The following is a 15,257-nucleotide window of genomic DNA, read 5'->3' as shown; positions in this document are numbered from 1 at the left end:
CAAAAGACGCCGTCATGGTAGCAAAGATATCAGTGACATCACCTATTGTTATTAATATGCCAACCAGAGAACTACTGGCTGGTGAAACAAAGAATTCTTTTGTTTAACGTTTTGAACATTTAAATGACAAAAAAAATGTTTGTAAAGAAATATATTTCCTATAGGAAAAAAACCTCAGTGACCAAGCATTGAATCCTTTGGTTTCAACAGGCAAATAGCGCAGTTTGGCTTTGCAGTTATGGTGTAAGATGACGATTGAAATAGTACTTTGGAGAGATTTTAATATTTTTTCCTCCCTAGATTTTGCATTTGTATCTCTCCAACGCCCTTACATTGACGCTGAGATCAGATGAATGAACAAACAAGGTACGGAATCGACATTTATAACGTTGTTGTTGGGTTCGTTTATCATGAATATGTAAATTAATTAAGAATAATTTTCCTCACGTGAAATTCATATATTTGAATTGAACTGCGGAATAAAGATTTGTTAATGTATAAATCTTTATTCCGCAGTTCAAATTATACTCGACTGATGGGATCTTGCCTTATCTAAACCTCGTATCAAATAATTTCGCTCGCTCGTGCGCGATTGATCTAAACGCGTCACGTGTCTAAACTTTGCCCCAGTTAAAACTGAGGAATATTCAAGTGATATTCTCCAATTTTCAAAAATTGCCCTTGTTCAAGAAATATTTCAAGGATAACATAAACGTAAACATAATAGCCTCCATTTGGCGCGAAAAAAGTTCGCGATATTTGTCCTAACCTTGGACATTATTTGTTCCTCGAAGTTCACAGTTTCCCTCGAGCTACGTTCTCGGAAAACTGTTCGCTTCTCAAAACAGATAGTGCCTGCGGACAAATATCCGAGCGTATTTTCCAGGAAAATGGAGGCTATTGTTTCTACACAACAGGGAAACTAGTGAACACACCATACATGAGATTTGAATGAGACTTCCAGTTTCTTCATAAAACCTCACTACAGGGCGAGCGAAAAACGACAGGTGTGTAACCAGACAGGATCCCGTAAAATATTTCCACTGCTATTGAAATCATTGTTAGCGGGGAAATAATCAGAAAGTCAATTAACTTCAGTGAAGATTGATTCATAATGTAAACCTAATCTAGCTTTTTCGATTTCATCAAACAAAAGCAATAAAACAAGGAAAGCAGCATTAAACAGCTTCATGAGGTGTCTTGGATGAAAACACGGTCAAATCAACCATGAAATTCAACTTTTCTCGACCTTTTAATAACACTGAAAAGAACAACTCTCACTCTGTTCAATTTGAACCAGATGAAAATTTTGACCAAGCTATGGCTTTCAGGATCGCAGTCAGCGTCGTCAATGCTTTTTTCTCCTTCACAGCGCTGTTAGGAAACTGTGTGATTCTACTGACAATTTGGAAGACATCTTCTTTACATTCAGCGGCGAACATCCTACTGACCAGTCTTGCGGTATCGGACCTCGCTGTTGGCTTGCTCATCCAGCCCTTATTCGTTATAACAGTCATTCAAAGTGGAGCATCTACTTTCATTCTAGTTTTTAGTATTCTAGTGATTTTTTTCTGTTGTGCGTCTTTTCTCACGGTTACAGCGATTTCAATCGATCGTTTGCTTGTCCTTCAGTTACACTTGAGATATCATGCGGTAGTGACAACATTTCGTGTCAATGGGGTCGTTATTTTTATTTGGATATTCTCCGGTGTTAGTTCGCTTCTGTTCTTTTTATCCTCAAGAATTTACATTATTTTACTTGCTATGATTATCAGCCTTCTTGCTGGAAACTTCGTTGTTTATTTTAAAATTTACCTCATCGCTCGTCGCCATCAAAGACAGATTCAGCATCAACATCAACATCAGCGACAAGTGAGCAATGAAAACATTGTTCGTGTAACAAGGTTTAAGAAAACTGCTCTTAACACTTTTCTCGTGTATATTTTACTTCTCTGTTGTTACATGCCTTACAGTTTCGTTGCTCTATACGGTGGTTCCCCAATAGTTGGTTTCGCAACTGTCACACTAGTGTTCCTCAATTCGTCTCTAAATCCTTTATTGTACTGTTGGCGAGATCACGAAATTCGTACAGCCGTGAAACAACTGTTTTGCCGTTGATGTATTTCATTTCACGTTTAGGTTTCCCTGCTTTCAGTATATTTACTTTCTGCCCTGACAGTAATTCACTATCGGGGAAAGTCCTTCAATTTTTATCGACGAGAATGATTTGCATTGACCCATGAGCGTCTGCGATCTTTGCATTTCTTCCACCTTTCATTGTTGAATTATAGAAATAGATACAAGATGTGTAACTGTGGCTACTGCACTCTTACATGTAAAGAGGTTATACACAAGTTTTATGTCGCACCGAGTCATTTGAATGTCTCAGGTTTCTTTTGGCAAGTAGGAGTACTTTTAAAGTAGGCTAAGAGAATAACTGAGTTCTAAATACAAGACCCGAGTGCGGTAGCACCATTGTAATTTAGATGAAAGGTATAAATAATTTAATCATTGTTAGTGTGAAATAATTAAAAAGTTAATCAACTTCAGTGAAGATAAATAATGTAAATCCAATCTAGTTTTTCCATTTCATTAAACAAATGCAAGAAAACAACGGTCACGCAATAATGTTAATTACTGTTGAAAATAATAGAAGACACAAGCAAAATAACGGTTCACGATGAATTAAATACTTCTTTCTCATTTCACGGAGAATTATTTCGGAAAATCACGGTTCACGTCTACTAATGAAATCACGATTCACGAGAAAAAAATACAAGCCATTTCACATTTCACCGGAAAAAAATAAGACCATTCACGAATCACGAAAATACCTTTACCAGCCTCTTCAACTGAAGCCCCACTAAGATAACCCAGGATGAGCGAGAATTCCTCAAAGCTCACAGTTTTGCTCGAGCTACGTTCTTGGAAAACTGTTCGCTTCTCAAAACAGATAATGTCCGCGGACAAATATCCGGGCATATTTTCTAGGAAAATGGAGACTATTGTTTATACACAACAGGGAAACAGGTCCACACACTATGCATGAAATTTGAATGCACGAGACTTCCAGTTTCTACATAAAAGCGCATTACAGGGTGTGCGAAAATGACAGGTGTTTGAAAAGACAGAATCCCGTTAAATATTTCCACTGCTATTCAAACCATTGTTAGTGCGGAAATAAATGAAAAGTTAATTAACTTCAGTGAAGTTTAATAATGTGAATCCAATCTAGCCTTTTCGATTTCATCAAACAAAAGCAAGAAAACAACGAAAGCAGCAATAACCAGCTTCATGAGGTGTCTTGGAAGAAAACACGGTCAAATCAACCATGAAATTCAACTTTCCTCGACCTTTTAATAACACTGAAAAGAACAACTCTCACTCTGTTCAATTTGAACTAGATTTTGACCAAGCTATGGCTTTCAGGATCGCAATCAGCGTTGTCAATGCTTTTTTTCTCCTTTACAGCGCTGTTGGGAAACGCTGCGATTCTGCTAACGATTTGGAGGACATCTTCTTTACATTCAGCGCCGAACATCTTACTGACCAGTCTTGCTGTATCGGACCTCGCTGTTGGCTTGGTTGTCCAGCCCTTATTTATAGCATTCACTCAAAGTGGCCGAATATCTACTATAGTTCTAGTTTTTAGTATTCTGGTGTATTTTTTCTGTTGTGCGTCTTTTTTCACGGTTACAGCGATTTCAATCGATCGTTTGCTTGTCCTTCAGTTACACTTGAGATATCATGCAGTAGTGACAACATTTCGTGTCAATGGGGTCGTTATTTTTATTTGGATATTCTCCGGTGTTAGTACGCTTGTGTTACATTTATCCTCAAGAATTTACATTGTCTCACTTGTTATGATTATCAGCCTTCTTGCTGGAAACTTCGTTGTTTATTTCAAAATTTACCTCATCGCTCGTCGCCATCAAAGACAGATTCAGCATCATTATCAGCATCAGCGACAGGCGAGCAATGAAAACATTGTTCGCGTAACAAGGTTTAAGAAAACTGCTTTTAACACTTTTCTCGTGTATATTTTACTTCTCTGTTTTTACTTGCCTTACAGTTTCGTTACTTTATACGGTACGATTTCTCTAATAGTTGATTTCACAGCAGTAACACTAGTGTTCCTTAATTCGTCTCTAAACCCTTTATTGTACTGTTGGCGAGATCGCGAAATTCGCACAGCCGTGAAACAACTGTTTTGCCGTTAATGTATTTTATTTCACGTTTAGGTTTCCCTGCTTTCAATATATTTGTGTCTAATTATTATTAGCTATTTTTGCCGGCCTTACGCTATGTTTCCTTTCTACCCTGACAGTAATTCACTATCAGGAAAAGTTATTTAATTCTTATCGACGAGAATGATTTGCATTGGCTCGTTAGCGTCCGCGATCTTTGCATTTCTTTCACCTTTCCTTGTTGAATAATAGAAATAGGTACAAGATGTGTAACTGTGGCTGCTACTGTCTTACATGTAAAGAGGTTATACACAAGTTTTATGTCGCACCAAGTTATTTGAATGTCTGTCTCTTTTGGCAAGTGGGAGTACTTTTAAAGTACGCTAAGATAATTATTGAGTTCTAAATACAAGACCCGAGCGCGATAACACCTTTGTAATTTAGATGAAAGACGTAAATAATTTAATCATTGTTAGTGCGAAAACAATTAAAAAGTTAATCAACTTCAGTGAAGATAAATAATGTAAATCCAATCTAGTTTTTCGATTTCATCAAAAAAAAGCAATAAAACAGCCAAAGCAGCAGTAACTTCATGAGGTGCCTTGAATAAAAGAAAGGTCAAATCAACCATGGAAATCAACCGTTCTCGACCTTTAAATAACACTGAAAAGAACGACTCTCACTTTGTCCAATTTGAACCAGATGGAAATTTTAACCGAGCTATAGCTTTCGGGATCGCAGTCTGCGTTATTAACGCTTTCCTCTCCTTCACAGCGCTTTTGGGAAACCCCGCGATTCTGCTAACAATTTGGAAGACATCTTCTTTACATTCAGCGGCGAACATCTTACTGACAAGTCTTGCTGTATCGGATTTCGCCGTTGGCTTGCTCATCCAGCCCATATTTATAGCATTCATTCAAAGTGGAATATCTACTATAGGTCTAGTTTTTAGTATTCTGGTGTATTTTTTCTGCTGTGCGTCTTTTTTCACGGTTACAGCGATTACAACGATCGTTTGCTTGTCCTTCAGTTACACTTGAGATATCATGCAGTAGTGACAACATTTCGTGTCAATGGGGTCGTTTTTTTTATTTGGATATTCTCCGGTGTTAGTACGCTTGTGTTGCATTTATCCTCAACAATTTACATTGTCTCACTTGTTATGGTTATCAACCTTCTTGCTGGAAACTTCGTTGTTTATTTTAAAATTTACCTCATCGCTCGTCGCCATCAAAGACAGATTCAGTATCAACATCAACATCAGCGACAGGCGAGCAATGAAAACATTTTTCGCGTAACTAGGTTTAAGAAAACTGCTCTTAACACTTTTCTCGTGTATATTTTACTTCTCTGTTGTTACATGCCTTACAGTTTTGTTTCTCTATACGGTGGTTCCCCAATAGTTGGTTTCGCAACTGTCACACTAGTGTTCCTCAATTCGTCTCTAAACCCTTTGTTGTACTGTTGGCGAGATCGCGAAATTCGCACAGCCGTGAAACAACTGTTTTGCCGTTGATGCATTTTATTTCAGGTTTGGACTTTCCTGCTGACAATCTCAGTGCCTTTTGATATGTTTTCTTTTTACCCTGACAATAATTCACTGTCGGGGAAAGTTATTTTTGATTTCTTATCGCGACGATCATGATTTGCACGCCAAATAAACGTCTGGAAGTTTAGCATTTCTTTCACCTTTTTGAATTATTAAAATAGGCACAAGATGTGTAACTGTGGCTACTCCTGTCTTATACGCAAAAAGGTGGTCCAAAAGTTTCATGCCGCGCCGAGTCGTTTAAATGTCTGTTTGTCTTGGCAAGTATTAGTACTTTTAACGTAAGCTAAGAGAATCATTGATTTCTAAATACAAGACCCGAGCGCGTTGACACCATTGTACTTCAGATAAAAGATCTAAATAGTCAAGAACCGCTAAACGCGGGAAGTGTAAGTTATAATTTGTAATGGCAATGAATAAAATTGTAAACTGTAAATATGCACTGCATTCATAAAAAGTCAGTTCTTACACCGTTCAATCAGTGACTATATATATTACTCCGGATATACTGACGGATGTTCTGTTAGGAAGCAAATTAACTTGGAAGAAAGATAATTAATCTTATGTGAAATCAGAATAAGGTATAGAGGGAACTTACGAAAATATTAATAGTTTTGAATAAATACCTAGAACTGCTTTCCCGTCTAGTATATTCTCTTTTAATAAATGTTGATGTTATTTCTTTTGATTAGTGGACAATTTACAACACCCGTGCGTGTAATATGTAATATAATGTTTAACAGTGGGATTCCCATCATATGAGAAAGGACAATGACAAGCTGGTGTACATGCGCTGCACAAAATCTCAAAAGAACACTTATTTTCTGAAAAAGTAAATATTTCATCTCCCATTGACATCCTGTTGTTGGCAATTATGAAATAAATTACTAATAATGTAAAACTTTATTAAAAAGTTCAAGAGGACAGCAACTAACTTCAGTTGGCAATCTGATCAGTTCTTTGAATGCAAGAAAGCCCGGATCAGCTATGGAGGTTTTCAACTCAACTCAGCCTCAAAATAAGTTTGGCAAGAACAACTATGGTAGAATTTTGTTTGAACTCAGTTATTCTAAGCAAGATCTAAATGACTCGATTGCAATCTGCGTAATCCACGCTATTCTCTGCTTTACGGCGTTGCTCGGAAACACTGCCATTGTGATAACAATTTGGAAGACATCCTCTTTGCATTCGGCTACGAATATCTTACTGGCAAGTCTTGCTATCTCAGACCTTGCTGTTGGATTGCTTGAAGAGCCATTGTTTATAGCTTACTTGCTCAGCGGAACATATAGTGTTGGCCTACTTTTTCACGTTTCTGCCTCCATTTTTTGTTCCAGTTCTTTTTTCACTATTACAGCAATTGCAGTCGACCGCTTGCTTGCTCTTCAGTTACATTTAAGATATCACAGCGTAGTAACACGTTCTCGTATCATTTCGTTAGTGAGTTTTATCTGGATCTTCTGTATTATTTTTCAAGCGGGAATCTGGGCTTCAAACTCACCTTATATCAGTGACATTGTCGCCTCTGCTCTTATCACCTGTGTGCTCTCTGCGAACTTTGTGATTTATTTCAAAATCAATCTAGTTATCCGTCATCATCAAAGACAGATTCAACATCAACAACCAGAAGCAAATAATGGAAACATTTTCAGTGTGAAAAGATTTAGAAAATCTGCTTTAAACTCCTTTCTTATATACATTGTTCTTCTCCTTTGCAACATGCCTCATTCAGTTGCCATCATAATGCATCTAACGGGGGTAACCACACCACCAGGTTTTTATATGGCAATAATTACGTTAATTTCCCTTAATTCATCTCTGAACCCTTTTTTGTTCTGCTGGCGGGATCGTGAAATCCGCGCAGCCATGAGGCAACTGTTCTGCCGAGGATTGTAACGCAACTTTTTGACGAATCACATCCCTAGAAGGATTTCGATTTTTCTTGAGAAGCCTAAGATAGAATTCGTTCTCGGGTTTACTGGCGGTAATAAGGTGTTATCAAACCAGTTTTATTGTTTGGTGCGGGTTATAAGCCCAGCAGGGGAACTCCCATATGAAAAGTACGGGGGGGGGGGGGGTGCTCGTCGTACCTTTTAGGGGTTAAAAAAGCGGGCTTGGTACCTCTTAGGGTGCTCAGCCTCAAAAGTTCCTCAGCGGGAGCTTTTGCCGTACTTTTTAGCGTATTGAGCTCAAAAAAGTCAATGTCAGTTAAGATAATGTGTTGTTTCAGAATTGGTACTCCTATGAAGGGGTGGAAAGCATTTCAAGCCACACCAACAAAACAGTATCTTGGTACCTCTTAAGGGGTTCTTTTCAAAATTTCCGACGAGCGTTCCCGTACGTCGTTTCGATATGGGAGTTTCCTCCGGGGTTAAAAGTTTCTCAAACAGAATTAATAACAGTAAAAACAAGGAGAAACAGGACATTAGGCTATCTCCTTTTAGAAATATGTCATCCCAAGTCGCTTATTATTATCCCTATTACATCACTATTTTATTGTAATTTATTAAAATTTCACGGGTCAATGGAAAACTCACTGAACTGTGATAATAAAACTCGTGGGTAAAAAAAAAATATATTTATTCCTACAATGGCTTAGCGAGTCAAACAAAGGAAATACTAACCGTGAAGTAGGCTTAAATGTCTAGCCGTACCGTAATTATCTCGGTTTCCACTACAACTTTAAATGTAATTGACCGATGAGTCTTGTTAACCAGTATTGAAAATATGTGATGACTTCATTTGAAAGTTCTATATCGGATGGAAAAAAGTTCCAAAATTTTTCATCCCGTAATGCTTACGGAAGCCATGTTCTCTAACCCGGGACTTAAATAGAAAATTATCATTTACATAGTCTGTTGCTCGGAGCTTGAGTTATTAATGAACCGTGGTACAAGTGGCAAATGGTGATCTGTCTTCGATACGGAGCCATCAAAGTGAGTTGAGACTATTTTTCTCGCCAAGATTTGGACCAAATTTCTGACGTTCGTCGTTTGCAGTTCACCTCAAGCTTCAGATTCTCTCAGGGGGGTACTATTCAAAAAGCGTTACGTGGAGGCTTTGCCCCGAGGTCCCACCCCTTACCTTTTTGTAAACCATTTTGACAGAAAAGTTGCCCCTTTCCTATACCTTTCATAAGGTACTCCTTTCCCATTCCTACTTAAGAACAATGCATCTCTTTTCTAAACCCTTGAAATGAAGTTAATGATGTAAAGCTTAGTAAATTAGATGATACAGCCGTAAGGTGTGTCTGTTCGAAATATCTGAATTAAATTTCCTTTCAAATACCTAAATAACAGATTGTCCTACCCTTTCATACATTTTAACTTGTAAAATCCCTATCCTTTTATATACCTGAAACCTGAAAAAGGTACTCCTTTCCGGCGGGGTCTCTCCATATAAGCCATTATAGGAGTACCCCCCCCCCCCCGGGGGATTATCCGGGCCTAATGAAATAAAAAATAAAAAATAATGAAAAATATACCTTTATATACCCTCGGCAGTGTTTATCTAATAATCTTCTTCGTGCCAATATTACTTCATTTTATCACCTTTCCAGGGGCTGCACCTTTCAAATAATCCTTTACCTTAATAAACTATCAGGTATTTTAGGGTTCCGCTTACTTGTAAATCACAATTTTATTATTTTTTTTTTTGCATACTTTTTATTTATTTATTTGAATATCTCTGGAAAGAAGAGATATTTGAAATTAGTAGAATTCTGGTAGTGTACTAATGCAAATGTTGTAATCCGATTGGCTGAGCCATTGAACACTACAGCGATTAGTGTGCAGTGGCTGGAGGTCGTCTAGGAAATGGCGACGTTTTTTTCGTTTTTTCAAAGTTTTGGAGGAACATTTTGACGCAAATGGATAATTAAATTCCTGAGAAGTCTAAACGAAAGACATTGACAGTTTCTTTACTTTTTAAAAAAGTTGAAATTATTGAAAAAACTGATGCGCGCACGCACACAACTTCAATTTTAAAGAACAATTCAATCCGAGCGATCTTTTTCAGGCGCAAAGTTTAATAATACGTCAAGAAATAATTGGAAAGCCTTATTTGAAGTAAATTTTGGTAAGAATTTTACTAAAACAATTACATTATTCGCTCTCAATTTCTATGAGGTGATAGTTGCTTCGGCCTTCGGCCTCATCAGCTATCACCTCATAGAAATCTCGAGCTCGTAATCTTATGTAATATATCAAACACGAGAGACAGTGTTTCATCGGGATATCCAAACACCGAGAAGAGAGTTGAAAATACGACGCGCAGCGGAGTATTTTTGACGAAATTCGAGGTGTTTGGATAGTCGATGAAACACTGTCTCGAGTGTTTGATATGTCTTCTCAATCGAAAGAAAAACTAAGGAGAAAATGGAGAAGTAAAATCGTCAAATTAAAATCTATGCTACTTAAGACCGGCTGTCCAAAGCTCCTTCACGATTGTGATTTTCTTTTTTTTAACTTGATGAATTGTTAATGAGTTTGAGAATGCTGAATAGTAAACAGCATTTCCCTTCTCGTACAGACTACTTGCTTAATTTTATGTTTTAAAACGGCTGAAATGGGACAGATGCAAATTTTATCATCATAGCAACACCTTCAGGAAAAGCCCTACTTCAGATTTCGTATACACGGAAACGCATAAAATCAACGGCAAAACAGTTGCTTCACGGCTGTGCGAATCTGACGATCTCGCCAACAGTACAATGAAGGGTTTAGAGAAGAGTTCAAGAAAATTAATGTAAAAACTATGGCGAAAACTTTTCGTGAAATAGTTACACCTGTAAATACTAAATAAACGATGAACGAAGAAGGCAGGTAACAAAACAGTAATAAAACGAAAACGAGAAATGTGTTCATGGCTGACTTCTTGAATTTTTTCATGCTTAAAATGTTCTCGTTGTTTGCCCCTTGTTGTTGATGCATATGTTGAATCTGTCTCTGATGGCGTCGAACGACAAGATAGATTTTCAAATAAACAAGGAAGTTTCCAACAAGAAGGCTGTTGATTGTAGCAGATATGGCAAACTGAGATAGGCTTGCAATCCAATGTTTCGTACTTGCAAGAATGCCAGCAGATACCCAGATAAAAATAACTAGCCACGTCACACGAAATGGCGTCACTACTGCATGATATCTCAAGTGTAACTGAAGAGCGAGCAATCGATCCACTGCAATTGCTGTGATAGTGAAGAAAGACGCAATGGTCAGAAAGGGACCTAAAATGATAACAGCGAAATGAAAAGCGTATATCCGGCTTATTGTGTTTGCTATGTTGAAAGGCTGAACGAGAAGACCAACGGCGAGGTCCGATACAGCAAGACTTGCTAGTAAGATATTCGCCGCTGAATGTAAAGAAGATGTATTCCAGAATGTTATCAGAATTGCAGAGTTTCCCAACATAGCAGTAAGGGAGAGAAAAGCGTTTATGACGCAGATTGTGATCTTGAAATTAAGTTCTGGTTCTGGAAATCCGTCGGGATCGAACAGGTCTCCACTGGAGCTGTTCTTGTCAGAATGATTGGAAGGTAGATTGTAGTGATTTTCCATGGCTGATTCGAGCTCTGTTCTTTCTTGTCAATGTGTGACCACTTTGCTATCTTTTTGGTCTGTCGAATAATACGAGATTAAATATGTTCATTAATTATTTATTTCATTATCGACAGCAGTGTTATGTCAATATAATAGCGAAGGAAATTTTAATTTGTCCCAGTGTAAATAAGTTTGTGTTTTTTTAATTCGGTGAATACACCTGTCTTTTTGGCTTGTACTTAGAATCAAACCGAAAACCAAAGAACTGACTACGACAAAGAAAGAGTGCTTTTTCTGATGTCAGTTCTTTTTTTATTCTCGTTCTAAAGAGAAGAGGGAAAAACAGTTTATAGCTATGCCATATTTTTCTTTTGAATTGACTTTCTGTGTTTAGTTAACATTTCATATAAGATATATGACATGCCTTTTAGAATGACAAGATAATGTTTGGTATATCGCTATTTGAATACACAATCATTATTGCAGAACTGTATTTTAATCAAAAACATGACGCATAACAATTCCATGCTATTTTTTGATTTTTTTTTTTTAGAGACCATTGTGTCACCTTCGAACCGCTTGCAATTAAAGCTTCAGTGCCAGTGCGCATGCATTAATACGTACCGTGTCAACTAGTAACGATTTTTTGTTGATGCGCTTGTAGTTTTGTGCACACTTGTGAACAAAACGGCAGCTTGTCAATCGGAGAGAGAAAAAAAAAAAGCCAGCCCTGCAAAAAAGCCAGCCCTCAATCAAATTAAAAAATATACACAAAAATTGTAGATAGATCAAAAGTGGGGCAAACATTAGCAGTTCTAAGTCGAGAATGGCGATTCACTTGTAAGGGATGAAATTTGGTCTGCAACGGTTCTTCTACTTAATCCTGAAACTTTCTGAATCAATATTTTCTAAAAACAGCAATTTTATTGAGAATACCCTGGAGTCAATTAAGATATGTACAAATCTTTTCTTCACTACATGTTCATTTTTCGCTTTTTTGTGTGTGATCATTTTTAGTTGTTTTTTTTTTCATGGAAATGTCTGCCATTTTGCGGTACTAAATTTGCTCGAATTGTCTTTGCAAAAACCATTTGATTTTCTGACTTTTTGAGTTGGTCTTGAAACAAGTGACCGCCACGAAAACGAAAATCACAAAATAACATCTTTTAATTCTTCTTCATTATTCATTTCACGGCCCAGATCGAAATGAAATCATACTGGAAAATGCGGCAATAGAATCAACAGCGAAACAGTTGCTTCAAAGCTGTGCGTATCTCGTGATCTCGCCAGCAGTACAATAAAGGGTTTATAGTGGAATTGAGGAAAATTAAACCGATAGTTATGTGATATACTTTTGGAGAACAGTGTAATCCTGCAATAAAGGCAATCTTGACAACCAACGAGTAAGGCATGTAACAACATACAAGAAAAATGCACACGAGAAATGTCTTTAAAGCAGTTTTCTTGAATCTTTTACTCCACTGAAAATGTTGTCTTGTTGCCGATGTTGATGTTGAATCTGTCTCTGATGGCGTCTAATGATGCGATAGATTTTCATATAAACAAAAAAGTTTCCTGAAACAAGGCTGATGTAAATAACTGATGAAACAATGTAAAATACTTTGAGAATCCAAAGACTGGAGGTAGCAACAACACCGGAGATAAAATAAATAAAAATAACGGCCCCAGTGCCACGAAACGGCGTCACTACTGCATGGTATCTCAAATGTAACTGAAGAGCAAGCAAGCGTTCGATTCCAATTGCTGTAACGGTGAAGAAAGAAGCAATGCTAAAGAACGTACCCACATTGACATAAAGTAAGAACACAGAGAACATCCTACATTGAACACTTGCTATGAACAGAGGCTGAACAATCAAGCCAACAGCAAGATCTGAAACAGCAAGGTTTGACAGCAAGATATTCGCCACCGAATGCAAAGAGGACGTCCTCCAAATTGTGATTAAAATCGCTGAGTTTCCGACCAGTGTGGTACAGATTATAATGGCGGTAAACCAGATTGTGGTCATGTAACTGGCTTCGTTTTCAATGTACCTTTCAAACTCGAAAAAGTGTCTGTTATAAAATTTGTCCTCGTCAGAATTGTTGGAAGGCAACGACAAATTAATCTCCATAGCTCATTTGGTTTGTGTTCCTTCATTCAAAGCTATGAAAGCATTAGTAGGCTGCAATAGTTGTCTTCTTACGGTGATCTGAAGGAGAAACAATAGTTTGGAATACAATTTTAACCTTCAATAGAGCTTTTTAATTATTTATTTACCCACTGCAGGCAAAGCAGTTTCATTAGGAGTGGAGTCTCAATTGACTTGAATTGTATTGATAACCTTTTATTAGACAGGACATTGTTCGTCATTCTTTAGATTTATTCAAGTGTGCATTTTGTCTTTTTTATAGATGCACAGCAGGAAATCATAGAAAGACTGGACTTGTGTTCTCAGAGTTAAATATTTTCAATTGTTTCTATGTCATATTCTAAACCAAATAAAAGATGGTGTTGCTATGTTTTCTAAGATGATAATACACTTTTGCCTGAGTAGGTTAACAGCGTCCCTGCGTCCACTTGCAGTTTTACTTAACTTCAATCGTGCATTATTTTCTGATAAAACGTGGAACAGTACTTTAATTTCTATGTTGTAAATTGAACAGCTCATGCGGCACAAGTGGGCAGAATGTAAGGCCAGGCACACACTACGCCGGAGGAATTGAAAACGGATTTTTCACTCTGAAAACGTATCAAATGTTTTCCGTCGACACTGCGCCGGAGAAATTTGAAAACGTAACAATCGCCGGTCATTGAGGATTTGTGTTTGAGTAAAACTCGGCCATGGAAATCACTTTATCATCACGATGTCATCGTTTTCGAAAAGGTCTGTTTTTCAAAATGTTTTCCATCCACGCTTAAACGCAAAGCCGTCGTTTTCAAATGTCTCCGATTTAAAAAGCTGCGTTTTCATGACAGACTAGTGTAGTTGGTAGGCCAAACCGGAGAAATAAACCTGCGTTTTCAAACTCCTCTGGTGTAGTCCATATGGACGGGGCGTAAGTCACATCCGGCAAGTTGATGACGTTTAACACAGAGAAAAAGAGCAATTTTTCTTTGGCTGTCAGTATTGAAAAGAAATAGAAAGTAGTCGGAAGCGATCAATGCTTATTTTGTGAAGCCGCTGTTAAATTCCTTTTTTATTCCATTTGCCATTAAAAGTAACATTAATTACTACCTACTTCCAATGTAATTGGATTTCTTTTAATAGCGTTTGGACATCGGTCATCTTATTTACTTATTTCTTTTATTATTTTAATTATGAAACTGAAAATCCTACTTTTTTTTCCTTCTTGTTTATTAAATCCTTTTTTGACAATTAGCACTTACAAGTACATTACATAGAGAATAACAACGGCATGGGTATTTCCGAAGATTCTGCAATAGTTGTGCGAAGGCCATACAAATGTTTCCGAACATTTTCCGAAAATTTCCGAAGATAAACAAGATTTCCAACAATAAACGAAGATTGGCAAATTTGGGGGTCACCCCCAGGGGTTTTTATTGTTTTACCTGGGACAGGTGTTCACAAAACTAAACGAACAAATAATTAATTCAGGCCTCCTAAGGCCAAGTTCAGACGCCGTACTTCACATGAGCCGAATCGAATGCAAATTTTATAACTGTCTAATTTCTCGCGCGCTAATGGGCTCATTTTTATCATCAATAAGAGTACAGACGGAGGAAATTTTAATTTATGCAAGCTTTCAAGTTCAACTTTCAGCTGTCAAACTGTCAACTTTTTATGGACTTCTTTAAGTAGCCAATCAAAAAGCGAGAAAAGATATTGACGATGTTCGCGTCATTTTAAATATTGAAATTCACTTATCTTTGTTTACGGCAAGTTTACGTCGTATTTTCCCCTCATTTATTCCCGGCATTTGACCATTTTGGGGTCTTGTTATTGTAAAAAACAAATTGCCG

General features: G+C 37.3%; 4 protein-coding genes and 3 pseudogenes across 4 annotated transcripts in view; 4 read left to right on the top strand and 3 right to left on the bottom strand.

The window, feature by feature from the left end:
• The window catches only part of LOC145493923 (thiopurine S-methyltransferase-like), a 152,429-nt gene that overhangs the window by 117,994 nt on the left and 19,178 nt on the right, over window positions 1-15,257 (bottom strand). The window lies entirely within an intron of this gene.
• On the top strand, window positions 668-2,362 carry LOC145493475 (histamine H2 receptor-like). Its single transcript, XM_081472948.1, has one exon. The coding sequence runs from the start codon at window positions 1,228-1,230 to the stop codon at window positions 2,116-2,118; it is 891 nt and encodes a 296-aa protein (XP_081329074.1). The 5' UTR covers window positions 668-1,227; the 3' UTR covers window positions 2,119-2,362.
• LOC145493407 (histamine H2 receptor-like) lies at window positions 2,568-4,390 on the top strand (annotated as a pseudogene).
• Window positions 4,817-6,427, top strand: LOC145493825 (melanocortin receptor 4-like; annotated as a pseudogene).
• Window positions 6,599-8,397, top strand: LOC145493221 (melanocortin receptor 4-like). Its single transcript, XM_081472639.1, has one exon. The coding sequence runs from the start codon at window positions 6,724-6,726 to the stop codon at window positions 7,630-7,632; it is 909 nt and encodes a 302-aa protein (XP_081328765.1). The 5' UTR covers window positions 6,599-6,723; the 3' UTR covers window positions 7,633-8,397.
• LOC145493463 (histamine H2 receptor-like) lies at window positions 9,189-11,324 on the bottom strand. The gene has a single exon (XM_081472936.1). It carries the CDS (start codon window positions 11,289-11,291, stop codon window positions 10,389-10,391), a length of 903 nt encoding a protein of 300 aa, XP_081329062.1. The 5' UTR covers window positions 11,292-11,324; the 3' UTR covers window positions 9,189-10,388.
• LOC145491727 (adenosine receptor A2a-like) lies at window positions 12,432-13,563 on the bottom strand (annotated as a pseudogene).

This window comes from Orbicella franksi, chromosome 7, assembly GCF_964199315.1.
Source record: "Orbicella franksi chromosome 7, jaOrbFran1.1, whole genome shotgun sequence".
NCBI lineage: Eukaryota > Metazoa > Cnidaria > Anthozoa > Scleractinia > Merulinidae > Orbicella > Orbicella franksi.
Note: the sequence above shows the minus strand (reverse complement) of the source record. Positions and strands in the feature narration are given on the sequence as shown.